The sequence below is a fragment of the Ornithorhynchus anatinus genome, chromosome 7 (assembly GCF_004115215.2).
Source record: "Ornithorhynchus anatinus isolate Pmale09 chromosome 7, mOrnAna1.pri.v4, whole genome shotgun sequence".
NCBI lineage: Eukaryota > Metazoa > Chordata > Mammalia > Monotremata > Ornithorhynchidae > Ornithorhynchus > Ornithorhynchus anatinus.
Window position 1 is genome coordinate 69,219,741 of NC_041734.1, and position 22,930 is coordinate 69,242,670.

Consider the following 22,930-nt stretch of genomic DNA (forward strand, 5'->3'; position numbering starts at 1 on the left):
ATTTCTGGACTGGGGGAGGAGGAGGAAGTAGAGAGCTCCATATTTTATCCTGCCAGAGCCCAGAAGCAGCCCAGTCTACCCAGTTCCCACACTGTGTCGTTCTAGTGGTTTCTCCTTCCCCACTGCTGTCTCTGCCCCTGCTGCCCATCATCCCACACCTCCTGGAGCTCCAGGGTTTGGGGATAAGATTCCCAGTATCTCACCCTCTCCCTTGCCAAACACTTCCCCCTCAGCCCACTGAAGGAGGCCAGCCTGCTAGGCTAGCTTGGAGGGCGGAGAGCACTGGCCAGGGCCCAGGAGCAGGGGCAGACTTGTGGCTGGTTCTAGGTATTGGTGTCTGTCTGTGTCTGTCCTCTATCTTCTCCTCCTCCAGAGGGATACCAGGCAAGAAATGTGGCACCATCATCCTGTCAGCTGAGGAACTGGGCAACTGTAGGGTGAGTGGTTCCGGTGGACTCAGGCCGAGAGCCCACCAACCCCATGGATCTCTGACTGGTCCTGAATGGGAGAGCCCACCAGGCCCTTTTAATTCTATTTATTTACAATGATGCTACTGATGCCTGTTTACCTGTTTTGATATCTGTCTCCGCCCTTCTAGACCGTGAGCCTGTTGTAGGCAGGGATTGTCTCTATTTGTTGCTGAATTGTACTTCCCAAGCACTTAGTAGCATGCTCTGCACACCCTAAGCGCTCAATAAATAGGATTGAATGAATAAATGAACTGGCCCTGGGCAGAGAGCTCACCATTTATTCGTTCATTCATTCAATCATATTTATTAAGCACTTACTATGTGCAAAACACTGTACTAAGCACTTGGGAAGGAACAGTACAACAATAAACAGTGATAATCCTTGTCCACAATGAGCTCACAGTCTAGAGGTGGGGAATAACTATATGCCAAGCACTGTTCTAAGTGCTTGGGTAGATACAAGGTGATTAAGTTGGACACAGTACCTGTCCCACATTGGGCTCACAGTCTCAATCACCGTTTTACAGGTGAGGGAACTGAGGCCCAGAGAAGTGAAGTGACTTGCCCAAGATCACAAAGCAGACAAAGGGCAGAGCCAGGATTAAAACCCATGACCTCCTGATTCCAGGCCCGCGCCCTGTCCACTACGCCATCTGCTCACCAGGTCCTTGGACCTCCAACTGGCCTCTGGTGGAGACCCCACCAGCCCCTCAGACCCCTGACTAGCCCTGGATGGAAAAGCCCACCAGCCCCTTAGACGTCCTACTGGCTCCGGGCAAGAGAGCTCACCAGCCCCTTGGACCCCTGACTTACCCTGTGTGGGAAAGTCAGTTGGGAGGATTGGAGCCCAGAGTGGATGGGGTTGTGACACGGGGGAGAGGGCCACAAGTTTGAAAGGTCCAAACTGGGTTTCCTCATGCATTGGGCAGAAATCCTATATAGAAATCATGCCCTGGGGAGGCAGGTGAGCAGACAGATTGGAGTCTCTTGAGGGCCAGAAACTGTGTCAAATTCCCTCTCCCAGTGCTCTCTACACAGTAAGTGCTTAAGCATGTAAGAGAAGCAACATGGTCTAGTGGATAGAGCCCGGGGCCTGGAAGTCAGAAGGACGTGAGTTCTAATTTCAGCTCTGCCAACTTGTCTGGTGTGAAATATTGGGCACTTCACTTACCTTCTCAGTTACCTCATCTGTCAAATGGAGAGGAAGACTGTGAGTACCACATGGGACAAGGACTGCGTCCAACCTGATTATCTTGCACCAACCCAGTACTTAGTACAGTGTCTGGCACATAGTAAGCACTCAACAAATACCATAAAAAATACGATTACTAGTAGAGGCAAGCAGGATGCCAAACGGACAGGCAACAGATGGGGGAGGGGGGTGGACAGTCCAACAGGCAGGCAGATTGAAGGGCAGACAGACCCCGAGCAGCGGAGGTGGGAGGGGAGGAAGTGTATATAATTCTCTCCCCATCCCCTCCCACAGTCTCAAACTCTCCCTCCTGGACCTCAGCCCCATACAGAGGAGGGTGCTGACAGAATCGGGAAGATGTCCCCCCAGGCCTCAGGGAAGCCTGGCGAGCTGTCAGAGGCAGTCAGGGACAGCGGGGAATCTGTAGATCAGGGTTCCTGGCCGGGCTAGAGGATGAAACTGAAGGGCTGAGGAGGAGGAGATGCTGGAGAGGCACCAGAAAGCAGAGATTCAAGCTCAGGAATCTCAAATGACCATGCCAAGTCATTGGTGAATTAGGGGAGGGTTGGAGATTCGAGAACCTAGCGGAAGGTGAACAGAGGCTAGGGTGGAGGCTGCCGTTGGAGAGAGTCCAGTGAAGAGGGCAGAGGAGGAAATACCCCTAAGAAGTAGTGAGCCTAGTGGAAAGAGCACAGGCCTGGGAGTTAGAGGACCTGGGTTCTAATTCTGACTCTACTACTTGCTTGCTGGGTGACGTTAGTCAAATAACTTATCTTCTCTGTGTCTCACTTTCCTCTTCGATAAAATGGGGATTAAATACTTCTTATCCCTCCTTCTTAGACTGTGAGCTCCATATGGGACAGGGACTGAGGCCAACCTGGTTATCTTGTAACCACCCCAGCGCTTAGAACGGCGCTCGGCACATAACTAAGTGCTTAACGAAACAAATGCCACCTCACTTTAACCCCAGGTTGTTATGCCTCATCACCGTTCCAGGGGCGGCCCACCTGGCTTCCCCATCTGTGCTCTACTCCCTTGGAGGTGGGACAGAGGCAGCTGTCCCAGATGCTCGGGTTCCTCCCTCCCCAGCCTCCAGCTGCCCCTCCCTTCCCGGCGACATTCTGCCCAGCACCATCCGAACTGGGCCTCCCTCACGCCCCTCCTCTGCCCCACAGGATGTAGCCACGATGCAGTTCTGTGCCAACAAACTGGACAAGAAGGATTTCTTCGGCAAATCAGACCCCTTCCTGGTGTTTTACCGCAGCAACGAGGATGGAACGTGAGTTTCTTTCTCTTCAGCTCTTTCCCCTAGGGCCCTCCCCACCACTCCATTCATTCATTCAATAGTATTTATTGAGCGCTTACTATGGTCAGAGCACCGTACCGAGCGCTTGGAATAAACAAGTCGGCAACAGATAGAGACAGTCTCTGCCGTTTGACGGGCTTGCCTGAGCCCATGACTAGCTTATGAGTAATAATAATAATATTATAATGATGGTATTTGTTAAGCGCTTACTGTGTGCCAAGCACTGTTGTAAGCCCTGGGGGCGATACAAAGGTAATCAGGTTGTCCCAAGGGGGCTCACAGTCTTAATCCCCATTTTACAGATGAGGGAAATGAGGCAGAGAGAAGTAAGTAGCTTGCCCAAGGTCACACAGCAGACAAGCGGCAGAGCCGGGATTAGAACCCGTGTCCTCTGACTCTTAACTCTTAAGCCGTGCTCTTTCCAAGAGACCAGGCTGTGAACTCTGTAGACTCTGGGGATGGGTGGGGCAGAGAGTTAGAGAGGCCTGGAGCAGCACTCTGGGGCCCGGACTGCTGGGAGGCCTTTCCAATTTCTCTTTGGCACTCCGCTCTGCTGCAAAGTGGGCAGCTGAAATGAACTAGGGGAAGCGAAGGGGCTTTAGTCTAGCTGGGCCTATAAAACAGAAGCAAATTGCATGCAAATATCCTCGTGCCCCTTCCTGCCTAGTGGTAACAGCAGGGCGTCCTCAGGGGAGTGATCAGGCAGCCGGGCTGGGATTCCCTGTGCTGGGATTTGCATTTGCCCTGGCTCTTTCGGCTTTATCCTAGCACCCGTAGCCGCTGGACCAGCCAGCTCAGCTCCCACCTGGTGGGTACAGTGCTCTGTACACAGTAAGGCTCAATAGATATCATCGATTGATGGATGATCCTCCTCGCCTCTCCCGGCTGCTTCCATCGATCGCCTCACTTTGCCCTACTTCCCTCCTTTTGGCCCTGGGCAATTTTCACAGAAACATTAACCGCTGGCCCGAGGGCTGTTGCAGCCTGGGGGCCTGCGGATTTTCTGAAAAGGTCTGCTGGGTGGAAGGCTGGATCCTGCTGGGCCCATTGCCCTCCATTCCTCTCTCTCTGCGGCCCACAGGTTCACCATTTGCCACAAGACGGAGGTGGTGAAGAATACGCTGAATCCCGTGTGGCAGGCCTTCCCCATCCCCGTCAGAGCGCTCTGCAACGGCGACTACGACCGGTGAGCCCCTCCGCCGGCCCCTCCACTAGCCCCCGGACCATCGCTCCCACCGCTCCAGATCCTTGGGCTCTGCTCCTCTCCCTCCCCTCCTTTTCGATCTTCCTCTCCTCCGGCCTTCCCCTCCCCTCTATCCTCCCTCTCCCCTTCATAATAATAATAATAATCACGGTATTTGCTAAACACTTACTATGTGCCAAGCACTGTTCTAAGCGCTGGGGTAGATACAGGGTAATCAGGGTACTGGCACAGGGTAATACAGGGGGCTCACAGTTTTAATCCCCATTTTACAGAACTAAAGTGGCTTGCCCAAGGTCACACAGCAGACAATTGGCGGAGCCGGGATTAGAATCCACGTCCTCTGTCTCCCAAGCCCGTGCTCTTTCCGCTAAGCCACGCTGCTTCTCATCTGCCCCCTCCCCCCCATCCGCCCCCTCAACCCCCTCCATCCACCATTCATTCATTGAATCATATTTATTGAGTGCTTACTCTGTGCACAGCACCGTACTAAGCACTTGGGAGAGTACAATACAGCAAGCAGATATATTCCCTGCCCACAGTGAGTTTACAGTCTAGAGGGGGAGACAGACATTAATAGAAATAAATAAATGACAGATAGGGACATAAGTGCTTTGAGGCTGAGAAGGGGGATGAATAGAGGGAGCAAGACAGAGCTACACAGAAAGGACTGAGAGAAGAGAAAAGGAGGGCTTAATCCAACCCCGCTCCTCCTCCCCGTCCGCCCCTTCCCTTCCGTCAGCCCCCTCCCCTCCTTTAATAATAGTAATCATAATTATGGCGTTTATTAAGCACTTACTGTGTTCCGGGCACTGTACTAAGCGCTGGGGTGGATACAAGCAAATAGAGTGGGACACAGTCCCCGTCCCACACGAGGCTCACAGTCTCAATCCCCATTTTACAGATGAGGTAATTGAGGTCCAGAGAAGGGAAGTGACAGGCCCAAGGTCACACAGCAGACATGTGGAGGAGCCGGGAATAGAACCCGTGATCCTCTGACTCCCAGAGCCGTTTTCTATCCACTGCACCTTACTGCCTCCTTTCCATCCATTCCCTCCCCTCCCCTCTATCCGACCCTTCTCCTCCCCGTCTGCTCCCTCCTCTCCATCTTCCCCCCTCCATCGTTCCCCTCCCTCCCCTTCAGCAGCCCCCTCCCCTTCCCTCCATTCTCCCCTTCCCCTCTCCTTCCTCCCCCTCCCTTTCTCTCCATTCTCCCCCTTCCCTCCTCTCCATCCGCCCTCTCTTCTTCTCTCCATCCTTCCCGTCCCCTTCTCTCCACCCTCCCCCTACCCTCCCCATCCTCCCCCTCTCCTTCTCTCCACCCTTCCCCTCCCCATCCTCCCCCTCTCCTTCTCTCCATCCTCCCCCTCCCCTCTTCTCCATCCTTCCCCTCCTCTCCACCCTCACCGTCCCCTCCCCATCCTCCCCCTCCCCTTCTCTCCAACCTCCCCCTCCCCTTCTCTCCCTCCTCCCCTCCCCTCTTCTCCATCCTCCCCCTCCCCTCTTCTCCATCCTCCCCCTCCCCTCTTCTCCATCCTCCCCCTCCCCTCTTCTCCACCCTCCCCGTCCCCTCTCCCTCCTCCCCCTCCCCCGCCTCCCCTCCTCCCCCGCCTCCCCGTCCCGGGAGGCCCCGTTGGGTGCCGGGCCGCCGCGGGGAGGGGCCGGGCGGTTCAGTGGGGAGCGTCTCCTCCCCCGCGACCTTCCCGGCCGGAGCCGGGCCGCCGCCCGGCGGGATGGCCCCTGCCCCTGGGGCCCTCGCACCCCGTGCCCGGCCGCCCCTCCTCTGGCTCCAAGATTTCCCGAGTGGCTTGGGTTTGCGGGGGCGGGGATGGAGGCGCAGCTCTGGGTCACAGCCTCCTTCTCCATCTGGGGATCAGTGACCCCCTCGGAGTTTCCCTCCGGTCTTTTTCCGGGGCTTTTTCCAGCACTCTCTATCCCCTCATTGCATCTCCTTTCGGTTCTGCCTCCCTCCCTCGGGCTTCCCTCCAGCCTCTCCTTCTCGATCCCTCCCCTGAAGCCACTCCAGGGGCTTCCCCCTGCCCCTCGCCCCGCCCCCCCGGGAATAGAAACTCGAGGTAGAGAGGCCCTGCCGGCTGATCGGCATTAATCATCGGGTCACTGGAAGGCTCGGGCAGCTGCCTTCGCCCAAGAGAGGGGGCCCAGAGAGGCCCCCAGTGAGGCCGGCCCCTTCCCCTAATACTTTACTGTGCACCCGCACCCAAACCTTGCCAGCACACCCAGCCACCTGCTGCTTGAACACGGGAGACCCAGGACCTGAGAGGTCACTGTACCCCTAATGCCCCCTCTCTCCCCATCAAAAGTAGAGAGCAGGGAAGTGCCCGCTGCTCAAGGTTCTTGATGGGTCCGGAACCTCCAACTCGGGCCCGTCCCGGAGCCGAGCTGAGCGGGGAGGCAGGGGCGGAACATCCCCTGGAGCCATACGGAGAGCAGAGACCAAGCTCCTCTGGGAATTGGGGCAGAGCTGGAAAGAGACTCCAGGACTTCCAACCGGGAGAGCGATCCGACTGGCTCAGAGTTTGCAAGCTACCGGGACACTGGGCTCCCCCTTCCTTGGTGCCAGGGCATCCGTGATCCCCTCCTCCTCCTCTTCATGCCCCTGGTTCTTGCTCCTTGGATCTCACTGGAGGCGTTTTCTCTGGAGAACTCTTGGGGTCTGGATGGCGTGTCCAGTGTCCGTGGGGACTAGCCCTCTGGGCATTCGGCATCGGTTCCGGTGGTCCGGTGGGTACCCCTGCTCCTGCTGTTTACTGATGCCGATGCTCGGTCAGAAGAAGTTACAGACCATGCGTTGAGACCCGGCTGGGTCCATGAGAGTTGTCGGCATCCCCGTCACGATGACACAGTTAGGTTGTCCATTCCCACAGTGCAGCCCTCCCAGATGGGGCCACCTTTTCTGCCCCTGAACTTCCCCATTATTACAGGCTCTGGGAAGAGCCTTCCAAGAGACCCAGGGAAGATGGAACAGTGGTGGTACTGAAGTGGTCTCTCTCCCTTCCTCCCCAGTGCCATGGGAGAGATGATGATAATGGTGGTATTTGTTAAGGCTTACTATGTGCAAAGCACTGTTCTAAGCGCTGGGGGATATAAGGTGATCAGGTTGCCCCGCGTGGGGCTCACAGTTTTCACCCCCATTTTACAGATGAGGTAACTGAGGTACAGAGAAGCGAAGTGACTTGCCCAAAGCCACACAGCTGGCAAGTGGCGGAGCCGGGATTAGAACCCATGACCTCTGACTCCCGAGCTCTTTCCACTGAGCCACGTTGCTTCTCAGAGGTGGCCACTGTCTGCTGAGGAGGCCTGTAGAGTCGGGACAGAAGCCCAAATCACCCCAGGATCCCGGTTTAGGACACCCCAGAGCAGGACTTGGGCTTCTCCCGTCGGCCTGCAAGCCACCACCCCCTCCCCCTCCCTTGTGGACCTCCGGGGAAGGATGGGACCTGACACCTGAAAAAGCAAACATCCCCAAAGCCACCAGGGTCAAGGAGCCCTTCCCATCTCCCCGAGGGGCAGGCCGATATGCTCAAACTGGCTCATCCCAGCACTTTCGGTTGTCATGGAAACCCCAGCTAAAAATATGTCATCTCTAAAAGCACAGCGCCCCACACAGAAGTCAAAACAAACTAATTAAAGCCACAGTGCTAAAATGTAATGATAATTAGCAGCTCGTTTTAATAATTTGTTTGGACTTAATGAGGAGCCACCCATCAAAGAAAGATCTGAGGGCCCAGGGGGGCAGCAGGGAGGGCAGGGGGAATCCTAGTGACTAGGGAGTCCTAGAGTCCAGCCCTGGGATTGCCTGGGGAATCATCTGATCCCCGCTCAGTCCCCACCATGCCCTTCCCGGATCCATCTCTGTCTCAGTAAATCTCAAGCTGGGGTTTTCCCATTTTTCCACATCTGATCCCCCTCTCCCTCCTCTCCTCCCAGCCCTCTGACCCTCCATACGCTACCCACAGTCCCATCTCTCCACAGTAACAAAACCCGGGGTTTCCCCTTTGCCAAATATGTGAGAAGGGTTGGTCTACCCTGACCTAGCTTTCCTAGCCTAGAAGGTTGTAGCCTGCAAGGCGTTTGCCAGGGTCCCCTGGGAGTTGTCCAGCCCAGATGAGGATGGAGGGAGGGGCCCAGGAGACCCATACTGGGTCCATCCAGGGGCCATGCCCAGGCCCCATGTGACTCTTGGCTTTCTAGGACCATCAAGGTGGAGGTGTATGACTGGGACCGGGATGGCAGGTAAGGGGAACTCTGGGGATGCAGAAGAGCATCTGGCAGGGGGAACTTTGAGGGAAAGAAAATCCCTATTTCCTTGCTCCCCAAAACACCCTCAGGGTGCTTTGGTCCCCATCTCCCATTCACCCCCATTTCCTCTCAAGTTTTCATTTCTGAGTCAATGAGGAGACATTCCTGGGCGTAGTAGGGGCAGGTGCATCAAAGGGGAGAGAAATGGCCATATGAGACTCTGAAGGGTGAGAGTCCTCTATCTGCCAGAGAAGGGTGGACAGTGTCCCATCTCCGGCCCACCATCTGGGTCACAGAGGGGCTGCCTTTGAAGCCCGGGAGGAGGGTGGCAGACTGGCCCATGGCCGAGGGCCCAGCCTCTCCCTGACCCCTTCCTTTATGGCTTCCTGGCTTATTTGGCCAGTGTTCTTGGGTTCTGCTGTCTGGATCTGGCATCGAGGTTCCTGCTCCCGGCCCATCTGCCGTCTCATGACTCTATGCTGACCTCTGTGCCAGAGGGGGAGGACAGACTTGTCCAGGGGGCTCCAGGAGGGAGAGGGAATGGAGGAGGCCAAGGAATGGGAGGGCAGGGAGAGGGATGCTGGAAGTTCCATTTGTCTCACCATCCCACCTTCTCCTCCAGCCACGACTTCATTGGGGAGTTCACCACCAGCTACCGGGAGCTGGCCCGGGGCCAGAGCCAGTTCAACGTCTATGAGGTGAGGGTCTGCCCTGTGAGCCCGTCACTGGGCAGGGATTGTCTCTATCTGTTGCCGAATTGTACTTTCCAAGTGCTTAGTACAGTGCTCTGCACATTGTAAGTGCTCAATAAATACTAGTGAATGAATGACCCCAGATCTCTCCACATATAGAGGGAAGAGGAGAGCTGGGAACAGCATATTGGGGAAAATATAAGGTTTGGGTCATTGTGGATCTGGGTACTTGGGGTCAGCTGGTGTTTGGGTGTGGGTGTGTGACTGAGTTCACATCTCTGGGTGGGGAGTTGAGTTAACGTGACCAGGTTTCCTGTGACCGGAGATGAGATGGGTGGCGATCTCCTCCCGGGGTGGCTTCTAGAGTGGTTGAGGGATGGGTAAAAAATGAAATGATTGGGTGATAACAAAGCATGAACTACACCAGGGCTGTGAAGTGAAGAAGGCTGAGGGGAAGTGCAGAAAGAAAAAAGAGCAAGAAAAAGTTGGGAGAAGCCAGAGTGGAGGAGAAAAAAGAGGAAAAGAAGAGAAGGGGGTTGGGAGGAGTGGACTCCCCAGCAATCTTCTCTTCCTGGCCGGTGCAGCCAAGCGGCCCAGCCCTGGCAGAACTCACTCTCTTCAGGTTATGGCCCCAAAGGGTCAGTATAATGGGACTGGGGGTCGGGGGGGGCGGACCAGAGGAGACTGTCCGTACTGGTCACTGACAGAACCACTGCCAAAGCCACACGGTGGCGAGAACGACCTGAGGCTGCTTGGCTGTGCAGGGAATTCCCATCAAGAGCAGGTGAAATGTTGGGAAGCAGCGTGGCCTAGTGGATAGAGTATGGGTCTGGGAATCAGAAGGATCTGGGTTCTAATCCCAGATCCTCCACTTGTCCACTATGTGACTTTGAGCAAATCATTTAACTTCTCTGAGCCTCAGTTACCTCATCTGTAAAATGGGGGTTTAGGCTGTGAGTCCCACTCGGGCACGTACTGTGTCTAAATTGATTAGCTTGTATCTACTCCAGTGTTTAGAAGAGTGCCTTGCACATAGTAAGCGCTTAACAAACCATAAAAAAAGTTGCCCATCTCCAGCCTGGAAGGGGCATCAGCCATCGAGGCTGACAGATTCCTGCCCGCCAGACTGTGGCAAAGCGCCATCTTAATGGGTGCTGCCTTAGAACCATCCCCAAAGAGCGACTCCTCTGCCTGTGATGGGTGGCTGGGTCTGGGGGTGTCTCCATGGGGAGTGTCTTGTGTCTACTAGGGTATCCTTATGGCTGTGGATATAGGCATGTGTCTATACGTGCGTGTACGTGTGCGCAATTGGGGAGCTGATTCCCTCATACTCTTTTGGAATGGGTGGGCCGGACAAGTCGTCCCCCAACTCCCTGTTTGGGCTGGTCTCCCACAGAGGGACCCCAGCCTGAGGGAAGGGACAGAGACCCTGAAGTGACATCAGGAGGCAGAAGCCATCCCTCCTCTCTGCCAATCATTCCTTCCCCTACCCTACCTCTCAATTTCCTCTGGCTGGGCTGCTGGCCACAGACCTGAATGTTGTGACCTCTTCCTCCCTCTTCCCCTCGGCCTCCCTGCAGGTGGTTAACCCGAAAAAGAAAATGAAGAAAAAGAAGTACGCCAACTCTGGCACAGTAAGTAGTCGGGGGCAGCTGCTTCTGGGACTGGCCGGCCCCAAGAGGGCAGGCTTATTGCTGAACAGGGTCTCACCCACCCCTCTCCTCACCACTCTCCTTGCCCCTCCTCTCCTTCGGGTCAGACCCCAGCAGGCCCGGGGGCTGGCAGCCTTGGGCTAGCTAAATAGGGCCTAGGGACTTGCCTATGGATGAAAGCGTGGGCAAGGCCAGGGCTGGGCTAGCTGGGCCAGACGGGCAGAATGTAATTTTCAGTCTCTCTTTTGTTCCTGAGGTGACACTGCTTTCCTTCTCGGTGGAGTCTGAAAGCACCTTCCTGGACTACATCAAAGGAGGGTGAGACGGTGGAGGTGGTAGGGAGGCAAAAGGGGGAGGATCCCCACTGGGTCGCGGGGGAGTGAATTGCCATGGTTTTCATCCCTGGCCCAAGGCCAAGGAGGATGGGTTGCTGCTGCCCGTGGTGCGGGAGTCTGGAGTATCTGCCATGTGGCTGGGTCTCTTGTCCCCCTATTCGCAGAGACTCAAGATTGAGTGACTTCTTGCAGCAGAGGCTGCTGGGAGCCCTTTGTTTCAGCGGAGGAAGCCAGGCATCCCCCGGGGCTGAAGCCAGGCTCCGCTAGGGATGGGGAGAGGAGGGGGACTGTCAGAGAGGACTCTTCACCCCATGCACTGTTCCGTCTCTTCAAGGACCCAGATCAACTTTACAGTGGCCATTGATTTCACGGCCTCCAACGGTGAGTACTGGGGAGGGAACCTAGAGGGTAAGGCCCCAGGGGTACAGGATGGGTTTAGATGGCTAAAGGGATGGCCACTGCTGGGGGTCGGTAGGGTGGGCGGGCTCTGCTCCCTTTCCAGAGCCTGAGCTCTAACGAGGGCATCTGGTGGGTCTGGAAGGCTGAATGTAGCTTCCTGTCTTGGGCATGTTCCAGCGGTCCAGACTGGATCATTTTTCTACAGAATCATTCAGGACATGTCACCCTGCTCCTCAAAAAACTCCAGTGGTTGCCCACCCACCTCAACATAAAAAAAAACTCCTCACCATTGGCTTTAAAGCACTCCACCACCTCGCCTCCTCCTACCTTACCTCACTATTCTCCTTCTACAACCCAACCCACACACTTCGTTCCTCTAGTGCTAACTTTCTCACTGTGCCTCGATCTCACTTATCTCGCCACCGGTCCCTCGCCCATGTCCCGTCTCTGGCCCGGAACACCCTCCCTCCTCAAATCCGACAGACAGTGACTCTCCCCCACTTCAAAGCCTTATTGAAGGCGCATCTCCAAGAGGCCTTCCCAGACCAGGCCACCTTTTCGTCTTCTCCCAGTCCCTTCTGTGTCTCTCTGACTCACTCCCTTTGCTGTTCTTCCACCTCCCAGCCCCACATTTGTATTGATGTCTGTCTCCCCGCCTCTAGACTGTAAGTTTGTTGTGGGAAGGGAATGTGTCTGTTTATTGTTCCATTGTACTCTCCGAACTGCTTAATACAATCCCCTGCACACAGCATTTAGTAACTACGGTTGAATGAATGAACCGAGAGAAATGGGCATCCTTGAGCATCATTAGAAGTAGGGTGGATTTTCAGCTGACCTGGATGATTTAGAGCTTCATCTGAAGGCGGGGGGGGGGGTGTGTGTGGAGTAAATGACCTCTTGAGGACCCTCCCTGCTCCAGAACCTGGGTCCCCTTGCTCTGATCATCTTGGGGATGAGATGGAAAGGGACAGAGAGTGACTCCTGATCTCTTCCCAACCAGGGAATCCTTCGCAGTCTACCTCCCTGCACTACATGAATCCGTACCAGCTCAACGCCTATGCCATGGCCCTCAAGGCCGTGGGTGAGATCATCCAGGACTATGACAGTGACAAGATGTTCCCTGCACTGGGCTTCGGGGCCAAGATTCCCCCAGATGGCAAAGTGTCCCATGAATTCCCCCTGGTGAGTATTCGCCGCCTGGATCCCCAGCCTCTCAGCAGATCTCCCTGGGAGAAGAGATGGCTGGTGGAGCTGGGAAGGGCAAGAGGTAGACAGAAGGAGCAGAAGAGGAAGAAGCAAAGGGTGGTAGGAGGATGATGGAAGGAGGGTGGAGGAGTGGAAGGGTTGGGTGGGGGCTGAGGGGAGGTTGAGAGGGTCCCAGTGACCAGGCTGATTTGCAGGAAGGAGAGAAAGAGAGAAAGAATGAGAGAAAGAGGGAGGAGAGAAAGAGAGAGTAAGAAAGGAAGAGAGAAAGAGAAAAAGAGAAAAAGAAAGAGAAAGAGGGAGAGAGAGAGAGAAAGAAAGTGAAAGAAAGGAAGAAAGAAAAAGAGAAAGAATGAGAAAAGAGAGAGTGAAAGAAAGGAAGAGAAAGAAAGGAAGAAAGAAAGGAAGAAAGAAAGGAAGGAAGGAAGAAAGAAAGAAAAAGAAAGAAAGAAAGAAAGAAAGAAAGAAAGAAAGAAAGAAAGAAAGAAAGAAAGAAAGAAAGAAAGAAAGAAAGAAAGAAAGAAAGAAAGAGAAATGGCCATTCGGGTCTTGTCCTCAGATGCCAGGGCGGGGTCTATCTATCCTTGGAATGCAAGGCTGGACCAGAGAGACCACAGGGAGACTGAGTTGACTCTAGATCCAGTTAGAACATCAGCTCCACTCTGGTTTGCCCAGAAATATGCTCCCGTCTCCTCATGCCCACCCCAATTTGCCCCCTTTCTGAGCTTTCTTCCTCTTCCATAAAACCATCTTCAGGACCATTTTGAGAGAGGTGGAGAGTCTGTCCAGTTCAAGATTCTGTGTCCAGCAGTGGCACCAATGATCCAGGCTTGGAGGAACCAGGAACTGGTTGTCTTCTGATGATGAGGATGGTATTTTTTAAGCGCTTACTATGTGCCAAGCACTGTTCTAAGCTCTGGGGTAGATACAAGGTCATCAGGTTGTCCCATGTGGGGCTCACAGTCTTAATCCTCATTTTACAGATGAGGTAACTGAAGCACAGAGAAGTTGTGACTTGCCCAAGTCACACAGCTGATAAGTGGCGGAACCAGGATTAGAACCCACGACCTCTACCTCCCAAGCCCTGGCTCTTTCCACTAAGCCACACTGCTTCTCTGGACACCCATCCTTTTGGTTCTGCATGTTCTATGTAACATCCCTCTGGTAACAAACACATTATGGCTAGCTCGTCCGGGAATTTATCCAAATCCCTCAAACCTACTGCTATCTTTGGTTCCTGGGGGAGCAAATTCCACATGCTTACCACCTGTTAGGGAAAGAAGTGTTTCTTGTTTATTTTGGTCTCGCCACCTCCAAGCTCCGTCGGGGGCCCCACGGCCTGGTGAAGAAGGGTTCTGTGTTCACCCTGCCCACTCCCTTCCAGAATGGGGATGCAGAGAACCCATCGTGCAATGGAATCGAGGGCATCCTGGAGGCCTATCACCGCAGCCTGCGCACCGTCCAGCTCTACGGCCCCACAAACTTCGCCCCTGTGGTCAGCCACGTGGCCCGGTGAGCCGTCGCCCGACACCTTGGGATATTCTGGTCACTGCCCTTGGGAGGAGCTGGGGATGGTGGTGTGGGGACCGCCACTCTGGTGGGACACCCAAAACCTCGGTCTCCCCGTTACGGGGTGGCTAGCCCAGACCCTCATCCCTGGAGAAACCTCAAGCCCAGTTCTACCACCTCTGGTATGTTCATCTCTCCGCTCTCATCCATGACCAAGGCCCTCCTATCCTTATTCCTTGGGGAGTCGATAATCCTATGGGTCATTGGTCTCTGTGGCCCCCGCCAATCTTCCTTCCTCGCTCCTCTTATCTCCACCCCATTTCCGGACACGGGCCTCACTGTGACCTCGGGAATGAATGATCCCTGCCCCTCATCTTCCCAGCCTCCTCTTGGCCACTCCGCACCTCCCCTGCCTTCCCCTGGCCCACATTCTGGGGTAGGGGCTGATCCTCAGTCAGAACTCAGCTTCCAGGCCTCTGGGCTCATCGTCCCTACACCGGGAGGGAGGTGACTGAGGAGCAAGCCACGACTCAGCCGGTCAGGGTTCGGGCCGTCCTGCTGGGGACTTCCAGATCTCTCTGGGAGGGGCAGATTATGTAGCCCCGGGGTGAGCCCTCTTTGTGGCCCCCACAACTGGCCGGGGGGGAGCCGGGCGTCAGCGGGGCTCGGGTGCCCTCCCGACGGGCTCGGCAAGAGGCCTCCCCTCCGCAGGTATGCCGCGGCCGTGCAGGACGGCTCCCAGTACTACGTGCTGCTCATCATCACCGACGGGGTCATCTCTGACATGGCCCAGACCAAGGAGGCCATCGTCAACGTGAGCAGGGTCGGGGGCTGGGGGAGGCTGGGACGTGGAGTCGGGTTGAAGGAGCAGCGGGGAGGGACCAAATGAGGATGGGGAGAGGGTTAGGGAGAAGCCGAAGGCAGGGGCGGGGGTGGGAACCGAGATGGGAGTAGGGCCAAGACCATATGAGGTTGGGAGGCTTGGGATACAGCAGCAGATGTTCCCGGTCTGCGCCCTAGACTACCTCGTGTCACCAGTTCTGCCCACAAAGTAGAATTGTGGTGTTCCCCGGCCTGGTGGGGTCCACGGAGGTCATCCTATCCATCCCCCTGCATCCAGGACAGTCCAGTCTGAGGGGTGCTCATCCTGTGGGCAGGGATCACGTCACCCAATTCTATTTTACTGTACTTTCCCAAGCACTTAGTACAGTGCTCTGCACACAGTAAGTGCTCAATAAATACCATTGATTTGATTGATTGATTGAATTGCTCTCTCCAGAGGGTGAGGCTGATTCTGGGAGGGTGGGAGGGATGGGAAGATGTGAGGCCGACAACCCCTCCTCCTCCGGCCTGCCCAGGGGGTATCTCTCTTCTGATACCCAAGCGTGATCTGATCCGTAGACATAAGCAGATCAGATCCGATACCCAAGTCTATCCAGCCCAGTGTTCTGTCTCTGCCGGCAGAGGTGGGAGAGACGCTTGGAGAACCAGGGGATCAGGGAGACCATCTCATATCCCCAATTTTTCCATCTCACATAGCCAATTTTTCCATCTTTATTATTATTTTTGATAATTGAATATTATCGATAATAATAGTATTAATATCATTATTATATTTGTAAAGTGCTTACTCCTTGTCAAGTACCGTTCTAAGCACTGGGCTAGATACAAGTTAATCAGGTCGGACACAGACCCTGTCCTAAATGGGGTATAATTAGGGGGGAGACTGGCACTGAATCCCCATTTTATATTTGGGGAAACTGAGGCTCAGAGAAGTCAAGTGACTGGCCTAAGGTCACCCAGCAAGCAACTGGCAGAGCCGGGATTAGAACCAGATCCTCTGACTCCCAGGCCCATGCTCTTTCTCTTAGGACACACTGCTTCCCCTAACTTTTCCTCCAGGGACTCACTGTAGACTGTTTGTCTGGGGATCTGTCCAAACTCTACAGCACAGCTTCCTGGGCAATCAATCTCGTGTTTCCCTCCCTTCGCCCCTCTCATCCTTGGAGTCGGGCCGGGGGGAGGAGGGGAGAACCCTAGGGAAGGGGCAAAAAGGAGGCCACAGTGCCAGGAGCGAGGGGCTGACGCGGCCTCAGCTTTTCAAATTCCAGCACAAACATCCCCTTGCTTTGTCAATGACCCAGCCTCCTTCTGAGTCTCTTTTCACACACGCTCTCTCTTTCTCTCTGTCTGTCCCTCTGTCTCTTTTCCCTCAACCCCTCTCTTACCTTGCCTGTCCCATCCTGGCTTCTTTTCCCTCGCCACCCTCCCTGCGGCCCCAATCCCGGCTCCTCCTCAGGCCGCCAAGCTCCCCATGTCCATCATTATCGTGGGGGTGGGGCAGGCTGAATTTGATGGTAAGACACCCACCAGATTCTCCCATGCCCTCCTGCTCCTCCCCTACCTGCCCCCGGTAGTCCCCACTTGAGTGGGGGCTCAGGGCCTGATTGGTGACCAAACATCAGGGGTAGGAGAAGGGAGAGGAGACAAAGGAGATGGGCAGCACGAGGACAGGGAAAGACCACCCCCGCTCCCCAGTGATGACAGTCTCCCCAGCTTCCGAGTCTACCCCCAGGTCCCTATCTCTGCCCAGCTCCCAGTCTCTCTCCGGGTCCTGGTCTTCCCCCGAGCTCCCAGTTTCCCCCCACCCAGCTCGGTCTCCCCGGCTCACAGTCTCCCCCGGCCCAGCTCGGTCTCCCCAGCTCACAGTCTGTCCTGCACAGCCATGGTGGAGCTGGACGGCGATGATATCCGGATCTCCTCCCGGGGGAAGCTGGCAGAGCGGGACATCGTCCAGGTGAGCCTCCCTTGCCTCTGCCCCATCCCCCAGCAGGGAGGGGACTAGTAGGGAGCAGAGATTGGGGAGAAGCATGTGGAACAGCCCAGTTGGGGAGGAAGAAGGGATGGGGAAGCACGGGAGCTGAGGGGGAGCTGAGGTGGAGCCGACACAGCAGCCAAATCCATCCAGTTCCAGCTGCTGCCTTGGGAGCCCAGTGCAGGGCTTTTCCCCTAGGTTGTGTGGTGGAAAGCCGGCTCTGCATCCTCCCCTGGGGTACCTCACCCCTCCTCCATCCCACCCTCAGGGTCTCCCCCGCTCCCGTCTTTCTCCCCTATCCCTCTGATCCCTCTCCCCTCCTCCCGAACTCCAGTTCGTGCCCTTCCGGGACTACATCGACCGCACGGGCAACCACGTGCTGAGCATGGCGCGGCTGGCCAAGGACGTCCTGGCGGAGATCCCCGACCAGCTCATCTCCTACATGAAGGGGCGGGGGATCCGGCCGGGTCCCGCCTCCCCGGGCCCCCCACAACCGCCTCCCCTGCACACGCAGATCTGAGCCCTGAGCCCTGGGCCTGGGGTGTTGGGGATGGGGGCAGGGAATCCAGGCTCCAGGGACCCATCAACCCACCCTCTCCGCAGCCCAGGGCCCCAGGGGTAGCAGGACCCCAGGGCTGGATTACTAAAGAGCCTGGGGCAACTGGGGGAGGATTAGACTGAGAAAATGTCCCCAAGAGCAAGAGGAGGAAGAAGAGCCAGGGACTGAGCCTGGTCAGGAGGGCACAGGGGTGAGACTGGAGGCTGAGGACACTGGGATCTGCAGCTCTGCACCTGAGGCAGTCTGGGGGACAGAGGGAGGGGAAGAGGGAGGGTGGGAGGAGGTGAGGGAGAGGGGATCAGCTTCTGCTGAGATGGGAGGTGCCAGAGGGCCGGGAGGGTCTCTGGCTGGGCCCTCTCCTGATGCCACAGTCTCCCAGGCTGCCCAGCTGCCAGGCCAGAGGGCAGATCCTGGGGCAGGAGGGGAGAGGCCAGCATGGAGCATGTCCAAGTTATAGGCATCCAACAGGGAGAAGGTTAAGGGAAACATAAGGATCTGGCGAGACCTTGGGGGACCCTGCCCCAGATCCTTTCTTTGGACCCTAATAACACAGGCTTGACCCCACCCCTATCCCACATGGCTAACTAACAAACAATCACTCACACACACGGCCTCCCCCTTAGACACACAGATATTCACACACCACTTCCTCACCCGGACACGCTGATGCACTTACACCTACAGTTATTTGCAGACACATATGTGCACACACAGCCTCCCACGCCCTCAGTCACACATGCGATCCATCCAACGGAGACACCCAGCTTCTCAGGCACATGTGTGCGCCCGTATACACAACACGCACAGGCTCTACAGATAGCCACCTCCCCACCCACGTAGACACGAGCATTCACCCAACACTCACGGCTCCTGAACGCTCGAGACACACACAGGCACCCCCCGACATTCACACACCCACACAACCACAGGCCTCCCCACCCCACCAACAGCACTCCCTCGTACCCAGAGACCCCTGCTCTGGAAAGGGCGGTAACTGTGGGCAGTGTCGGCCCTGGCCTGTATCTCATCTTTCCACGGTCACTCAGTCCGGGGGCTTCGTCCCTCCAGGTGGGTCTTGGGGCTGCTTTGACGTTACTCTGCCCTGGAGGCAGGGAGGAGGTTCGACTGCAGGGGCAGCCCCAACCATTCAGGTGTACCCCCAACCACCCAGGCTCTCTCTCCCTTCTTCCGATGGGGCAGGATGGCTCAGGTCCAGTTCTGGGCTCAGCCTCACCTCCTCAAGAGGCCCTGGGAATGCAGGGGCACCCGCTGCCAATCCTGAAGTGGGATTGGCCCAAAGCTCCCCAGTGGAGGTGGGAGGAGCAGAGATGGGTAGGGTTCTGCAGTTCTGACAATTTAGTTAGTTAGGGGTCAGGGGCGCCTCGGGCTTGGAAGAGGCCCCAGAAGAGTAGATAAGGAGCTCTCAACCTCCCTGCCCTCAGCTGAGCTGCGGTCTCTGTTGCTCTGAGGAGGGGGTTGGTAGGAAGCAAGGAAGGCGGGTTGAGGTAGAGGGGAGAGGCCGTTGAAGATTATCAGTGGAAATGACCTAGGTTCTAAACTTATATAACTTCCAAGGCAGGAATTACGATAACAAAGAAATCCCCGCTCCACCACGACCTTCACTCACCAGCCCAGGACAAGGGCTGCCCAACATGACTCGCTATGACCAGCTCAGGACCCTTTCAGGGTATATCTGGTCCCAAGGTCCAGGTGGGCCTGGGCAAGGCTGGGTTACCTGTGGAAATAGGAGCTGAGCCACGAGGTGGGAAAGAGCAGGGAAAAGGGGGAGGCCACGGCGGCCATGGCCAGAGGTCCCCAGATGGCCTTTCCTGGGAAAGGCCACTCCCTCGTTCGGCTTCCCCCCGGGCCTCGGCTCCTGTGGGAAATCCTCCGGGTCTGAGCGGGGGCTTGGACTTGGGTCTGGACGTGGCTGCTGAGGAACTGTTTGGCCTGAGGGTGAAGCTGCTGGGGAGGATGCCCTGACCAGAAGCTGGCTGCTAGGGATGGTGCCCGGTCCCGGGGTGAGGCTGCTGGGGAGAGTGCCCTGCCCCAGGGCTACCTGCTGGGGAGGGTGCCCTTCCCCGAGGGGCAGGGTTGCTGAGGAGAGTGCCATGCCTGAGGGTGAGGCTGCTGGGAAGGGTGCCCTGCCCAGGGGCAAGTTTGCTAAGGAGAATGCCCTTTCCTGGGGGTAAAGCTACTGGGGAGGGTGCCTGGCCCCAGGGCAAAGGCTGCTTGGGGAGAATGCCCAGCCTGAGGGCTGGCTGCTGGGGAGGGTACCTTGCCAGGGGCAAGTTTGCTGAGGAGAGTGCCTTTCCTTGGGGCGAAGCCGCTGGGGAAGGTGCCCTGCCCTGGGGTGAGGTAGCTACGGAGCATCCCCAGCCTGGAGACTTGGCCGGCGTTGGAGAGCGTGCCCGGCCCCGGGGGCATAGCTGCCGGGACAGTGGTTCTGGGGAGAGCTGACCCCAGACGGGTAGGACGTCAGACCTGGAGCAAGTCTTCCCGTGGCTCCCACACCTGGAGCGCACCACCTGGGCTCCGGGGCCGGGGCTGTCCAGGAGGCCTTCACCCACGTCTGGGGCTGGGGAGGGATCCGGCCCCAGGCGAGCTGCTCATCCTGCTCAAGGAGGGGCTGAGATCGCCTTGGGCCAGGTCGCTCCAGCTCTCAGAAGTCATAGGCCAGAGCTGCTCAGGCCTGGCTCGGCCCCCACCCCCAGAAGTAGCGTGAGCCCGTGCCCCGACTCACCGTCTGTGAGCCCACTGGGGCGGCCAGCCCTATAGATATTGGGTGATGCATGCCAGTTCTGTCCCGTCGCATGTGGCCGAGGGGCACCGAGGGGAGACGGACCGAGCCCCCCTGCCGGGGCCGACTCCGCGCCCCAGACCCCGGTGCCATCGCCTGAGGCAGCCGGCCTGAACCAGGCACCCCCTCCGCCCCCTGTTTTTTATGTGCATGATGATGGCATCTCACGCTCCTGTCTTGTGCCGAGTGTCTGACGTGAGTTGCTCTGTCTTGGATTTGCCTTAAACTGAAATAAACCCTGCCCTTTTACTAGCCAGGAGCCGGTCATTTCTTGGCACGGGTTTGGCGGTGAGCCAGGCGGGAAGCAGTGTGGCCTGATGGAAGGAGTATGGATTTGGGAGTTAGAGAATCTGGGTTCTAATCCTGGCTCCACCACACATCTGCTGCGTGACCTTGAGCAAGTCACTTTACTTCTCCGTACCTTCGTTTCCCCATCTGTAAAATGGGCATGAAATACCTGTTTCTCTCTCCTCCTTAGACTGTGAGGCCCGTGTGGAACTGGGACTGTATCTGACTTGACTACCTTGTATCTACCCTAATACTTAGTACAGTGTTTGGCACATAGTTGGCACTTGGCAGAAACATAAAAAATGCTGGAGCTGAAGGGACTGGCAAATCGAAGCCATGGCCTGGGGGATATAAATTGAGCAGAGTATGGCTGGAGGAGGAACAGCTGGGGACCTAGTGGATAGACCACAGATCTGGGAGTCAGAAGGGTGTGCGTTCTAATTACGGCTCTGCCACATATCTGCTGTATAATCTTGGACGAGCCACTTCACTTCTCTGGGCCTCGGTTACCTCATCTATAAAATGGGTTTAAGACTGTGAGCTCCATAAGGGACAGGGACTTTGTCCAACGTGATTAACTTATATCTACCCCAGTGCTTAGAATAGTGTTTGACATGTAGTAAGCACTTGATGAGTACCATAATTATTATTAATATTATTATTATTAGGTTATGAGTCAGCCGGGAGGCAGTGGGGGCCGTGGATCCTAGGCTTCCATAAGTGCTGATCTGGGAAAGACCTAAGTGCTTAGCTTAGCACAAGGCTCTGCATACAGTAAACACTTAATAAATACGATTGGATGAATGAAGGGATGAATGACGGGAGTGCAAAGACAGACGGAGAACAGCTGTCCCCAGATCAGGGGAGATGAAGCCTGGCCCTGTATTCTGTCTGCCCAACAATCTGCCTGCCTAGTGGTTCTGATCTGGGGGGAAGATTTAGGCAGCACCCTGGGTTTCCATAGAGAAGTAGTGTGGCCCAGTGGAGAGAAGCTGGGCCCGGGACTCAGAGTAATGATAATACTAATAATTGTATTCATTAAACTCTTGGTATGTGCCAAGCTTTTGGGTAGATAATCAATCAGGTCCCACAAAGGGCTCACAGTGTAAATAGGAGGGAGAACAGGAATTGAATCCCCATTTTACAGATGAGGGAACTGAGGCACAGAGAAGTGAAGTGATTTTCCCAAGATCACGCAGCAGACAAGTAGCAGAGCTGGGATTATGAACCCAGGTCCTCTGACTCCCAGGCCCATGTTCTACCAGTTCCCTGCCCTAGGCTTCTCCTGACTCAAGGTTGACTCCCCAAGATTTTGAAGGTCACCCAGCTGGCCGGGTTCTCAGCTTCAGGGCCTCCTGCTTTGCTATTTGTTCTCTCTCCACAGGCAGACTCCTCTCCCCTGGTTTCTCTCCCCGGTTCCTCCTGTCTGCAATTCTCCTCGGCCTTGAATTTCCTGTCTCCCTTCCAATTGACTCTTTTCCCAGGACCTAACCCCCAGGCCCACTTCCTGGGCCAGCACTGGCTCAGCTGCCCGTGAGGTCACCAGGTTGCTTCTTCCCGAGAGATGCTGCCTTTCAACTAGGCAACAGTTTGTTGCCTGGGAATTTGTAAATGGCCCTTTGGCCATCAGCAGCCTCTGGACTGTAGCAATTATCAATCAGTCAGTCAATAATATTTACCGAGCACTTATTCTTTGCAGAGCACTGGGCTAAGTCCTTGGAAGAGTACAATAGAGTTAGTAGACATCATCCCTGCCCTCAAGAAGCTTACAGTGTAGGAGGGGAGACAGACTACTATTACTATTACTAACCAAATGCCATAATTATTTACTAGTAACTATTACTAATATCTCTAGTTGTAGTATATATAAATATTTATAAATAACATTACTAGCTGTATATAACTATGCATATATAAATATTACCAGTAATACTACTAATAATAATAATGTCATTTATTGACCACCCACTGGATGCAGTGCAGTGTACTAGAAACTTGACAAAATACAACAGAGTCAGGAGACACTTGGAAAACTTCAAGAACATCCCTGCTCAGATCATACAATTCCCCCTCCTTGGACATGATCTACGTGAGGTAAAGATACTTTTAACCCCAAAGAGGCCGAGCCTAGTTGGACCTCCCCACTCTTCCTCCTACCCCACCCTTCCTCAAAGCCCACTCTCTCCAAGGAACCTACCCTGACTTACCAGGCAGAAGGAGTGGATTTCCAACTACCCCAACCCTTCCCA

The 22,930-nt window shown here is 55.6% G+C and overlaps 1 protein-coding gene across 2 annotated transcripts in view; it reads left to right on the forward strand.

Annotated features, from left to right (window-relative positions):
* CPNE5 (copine 5) overlaps window positions 1–20,647 on the forward strand; it is a 56,983-nt gene extending 36,336 nt beyond the window's left edge. For both annotated transcript variants that reach the window (XM_029069733.2, XM_029069734.2), the window contains exons 8-21: window positions 374–437; window positions 2,838–2,941; window positions 4,050–4,154; window positions 8,382–8,423; window positions 9,052–9,127; window positions 10,702–10,755; window positions 11,030–11,091; window positions 11,443–11,489; window positions 12,508–12,689; window positions 14,095–14,222; window positions 14,931–15,033; window positions 16,519–16,576; window positions 16,943–17,016; window positions 17,369–20,647. In XM_029069733.2, coding sequence (XP_028925566.1) covers window positions 374–437; window positions 2,838–2,941; window positions 4,050–4,154; window positions 8,382–8,423; window positions 9,052–9,127; window positions 10,702–10,755; window positions 11,030–11,091; window positions 11,443–11,489; window positions 12,508–12,689; window positions 14,095–14,222; window positions 14,931–15,033; window positions 16,519–16,576; window positions 16,943–17,016; window positions 17,369–17,554 — 1,285 coding nt within the window. In that variant the 3' untranslated portion in view covers window positions 17,555–20,647. The remainder of the gene's footprint in view (window positions 1–373; window positions 438–2,837; window positions 2,942–4,049; window positions 4,155–8,381; window positions 8,424–9,051; window positions 9,128–10,701; window positions 10,756–11,029; window positions 11,092–11,442; window positions 11,490–12,507; window positions 12,690–14,094; window positions 14,223–14,930; window positions 15,034–16,518; window positions 16,577–16,942; window positions 17,017–17,368) is intronic.
* The last annotated feature ends 2,283 nt before the right edge of the window (window positions 20,648–22,930 follow it).